The 2413-nt window shown below is 48.5% G+C and overlaps 1 protein-coding gene across 1 annotated transcript; it reads left to right on the forward strand.

Moving 5' to 3' along the window:
• Positions 1-404: 404 nt before the first annotated feature.
• Positions 405-1256, forward strand: LOC129251300 (uncharacterized). The gene has a single exon (XM_054890663.1). It carries the CDS (start codon positions 405-407, stop codon positions 1254-1256), a length of 852 nt encoding a protein of 283 aa, XP_054746638.1.
• Positions 1257-2413: the final 1157 nt, after the last annotated feature.

Raw genomic sequence — 2413 nt, forward strand, 5'->3', positions numbered from 1 at the left:
ACTTGGCTTCACAATCTAAAGGAGCCTAATATGAAATTACAAAGATGGGAAATACTTCAAAATGAATACGATTTTGAAATAACGTATATTAAGGGAAAAGATAGAGGACGGGGGTCAGCACCTGCTTCTAGGATTCACCGGCAGGTTGCCATAGAGGGGCCTAGTACCTCTAGGCAATTCATAAGCGTAGAACGTGGGGGCCGGCTAAACATGTCCGCCCCTCCAAACAAAATTACTATGAAAAGAAGGCGGCCAGCAGGGTCTTATTTAGACTAGGAGAGGTAGCAACAGACCAGCTAACCGAAGACCAGGCTAAATCGCTAGAGTGGGCAAAGGGAGTAATATCCGACTTGGGAAAACCGGCGGATGCTACTCCCAAAAGACAACGGTCTGCAGAGCAGACAATGGAAAGGGCCGCCAAAAGACAGAAGGCAGGTGGCCAAAAACACCAAACCTTTAGTGAGGTGGTAAAGGGTGGCGGTGAGATACTGGCCGTCATCGACAAAGGAGAGGAGGAAGGAGTGATTCCTAAGGAAAAATGGAGGTGGATTGAGGAGGCTATCGCCGAAGTGTACCTCCAGATCCTAGAGGAACACCCCGGACCTCCTCCCCTTTGTCATGACGCAGGCTGGTATCAAGATAGAGCTAAACTCATCGCCTGCGAAGACACTAGGTCAGCCACGCTCTACAGGTTGGCCGTAAAAAATATAGGAGAGGTTTGGCCGGGTGCCAAACTCGATGCGGTGAGCAAGGATGAAATTCCAAGCAGGCCTCGAGCTCGAGTTTGGATTCCGGCCAAGCCGGCAGAGCCAAGCAAAATTGAGGAAATTTTCAAATCCTGCAACAGAGACCTGCCAACGCATAATTGGAAGGTAGGTAGAATAGAGGAGCCAGTAGAAGATAGGCGACAGGTGATGCTCATCCTCAATGGAGAATCGCTCGGCCCACTGGCGCAGAAAAATAATGTCGTGAGGTTCGGGTTCGTTGACGCAACCATTCGAATCTATCGCAGCGACGAGCCAGCTTTGAACTCAGATGAGGAGAGTGACAAAGCCAGCTTGCGGAGCGATACTGCAGAAGGGTTGGCCAACAGCCAATGTTCAACCGACTCGGAGAGGCTGACCGGTGTGGGGCCGCTGTTTTACGAAGATGATCTCCTCGCTGACATTGAGGGTGGGGAGATCTCGGAAGAGGACGTCGAGGTCACGATGGTGGAGATGAAACGGACAGATTCTCACGAAGCTGATCCAAATTAATCTCCACCACTCCAAACTTGCGTCCGCGCATCTTTCCGTCCGCTTGGCTGCCGGTGGACTTGACATAGCCCTCATTCAAGAGCCGTGGATATACGGCAATAAAATCTGCGGACTCGGAGTGAAGGGCTTTAAACTGATTGCCGTACAACACAGAGGTAAGATCCGTAGCTGCATCCTCGCTAAAAACAATATAAATATCTTCTTGCTCCCACAGCTTAGTAGCGGCGACATGGTAGCGGCAAGCATCGAGCTCGGGAAAACCGGCTTTTGGCTAGCCTCCGCCTATATGGCCTATGACAGGGATGCTCCGCCGGACGAAGTCCGTACTCTGGTGCAAGAGGCAGTCCGGAAGAACAAACATTTGGTTGTCTCCTGCGACGCAAATGCTCACAACAACCTGTGGGGAAGCAGCGACACTAACGCTAGAGGTGAGTCACTACTAGACTTTATCTTAGAAAATAGAATTAGTGTTTTGAATATAGGCTCAGAGCCGACTTTTGTTACTATGAACAGAGAGGAAGTTTTGGACATCACCCTGGCTTCCGACATATTCTCTAATCACATTAAAAGATGGCGAGTTTCAAACGAAAATTCGTTCTCAGACCATCGGTATATTGAATTCGAAATCGACACTAAGTCTCCCCAAGTTAGTCAGTTCAGGAATATACGGAAAACTGACTGGGGAGTTTACAATAAAAAATTAAGAGCTCTACTGCCAAAGAAAGCCCCCAAAAACCCCACTACTTGTGGGGAGTTGGATAAACTGGTTAATCAGGTAACTAAAGCAATGAATAGCTCGTTAGCAGCCAGCTGTCCGGTTGTCCGACCCAGAGGGAAGTCTAAACCACCTTGGGGGTCCAAGCAGCTAACCTCGCTACGACAATCCCATAGAACACTATTTAATTTGGCCAAGGCCACGAGAAGGTCAGAGGACTGGCAAGCCTATAAGGCTGAATTGAAAAACTACAAAAAAGCAGTTAGAACTGCGCAGCGTGAATCATGGCAAAATTATTGCAAAGAAATTGAAGAGACTTCAGAAGCGGCCAGATTAAGAAAAATTCTCTCAAAGACGCCATGCAACCTAGGCTACCTACAAGGTCAAGGGAATACATGGACTACGTCAAGTGAGGAATCATTAGGTCTTCTCCTAGACACAC

Source organism: Anastrepha obliqua, unplaced genomic scaffold, assembly GCF_027943255.1.
Source record: "Anastrepha obliqua isolate idAnaObli1 unplaced genomic scaffold, idAnaObli1_1.0 ptg000012l, whole genome shotgun sequence".
NCBI lineage: Eukaryota > Metazoa > Arthropoda > Insecta > Diptera > Tephritidae > Anastrepha > Anastrepha obliqua.

What these genes read in the sequence shown, in the direction of transcription:
- LOC129251300 (XM_054890663.1), top strand. Translation starts at nt 405, where the DNA reads ATGGAAAGGGCCGCCAAAAGACAGAAGGCAGGTGGCCAAAAACACCAA.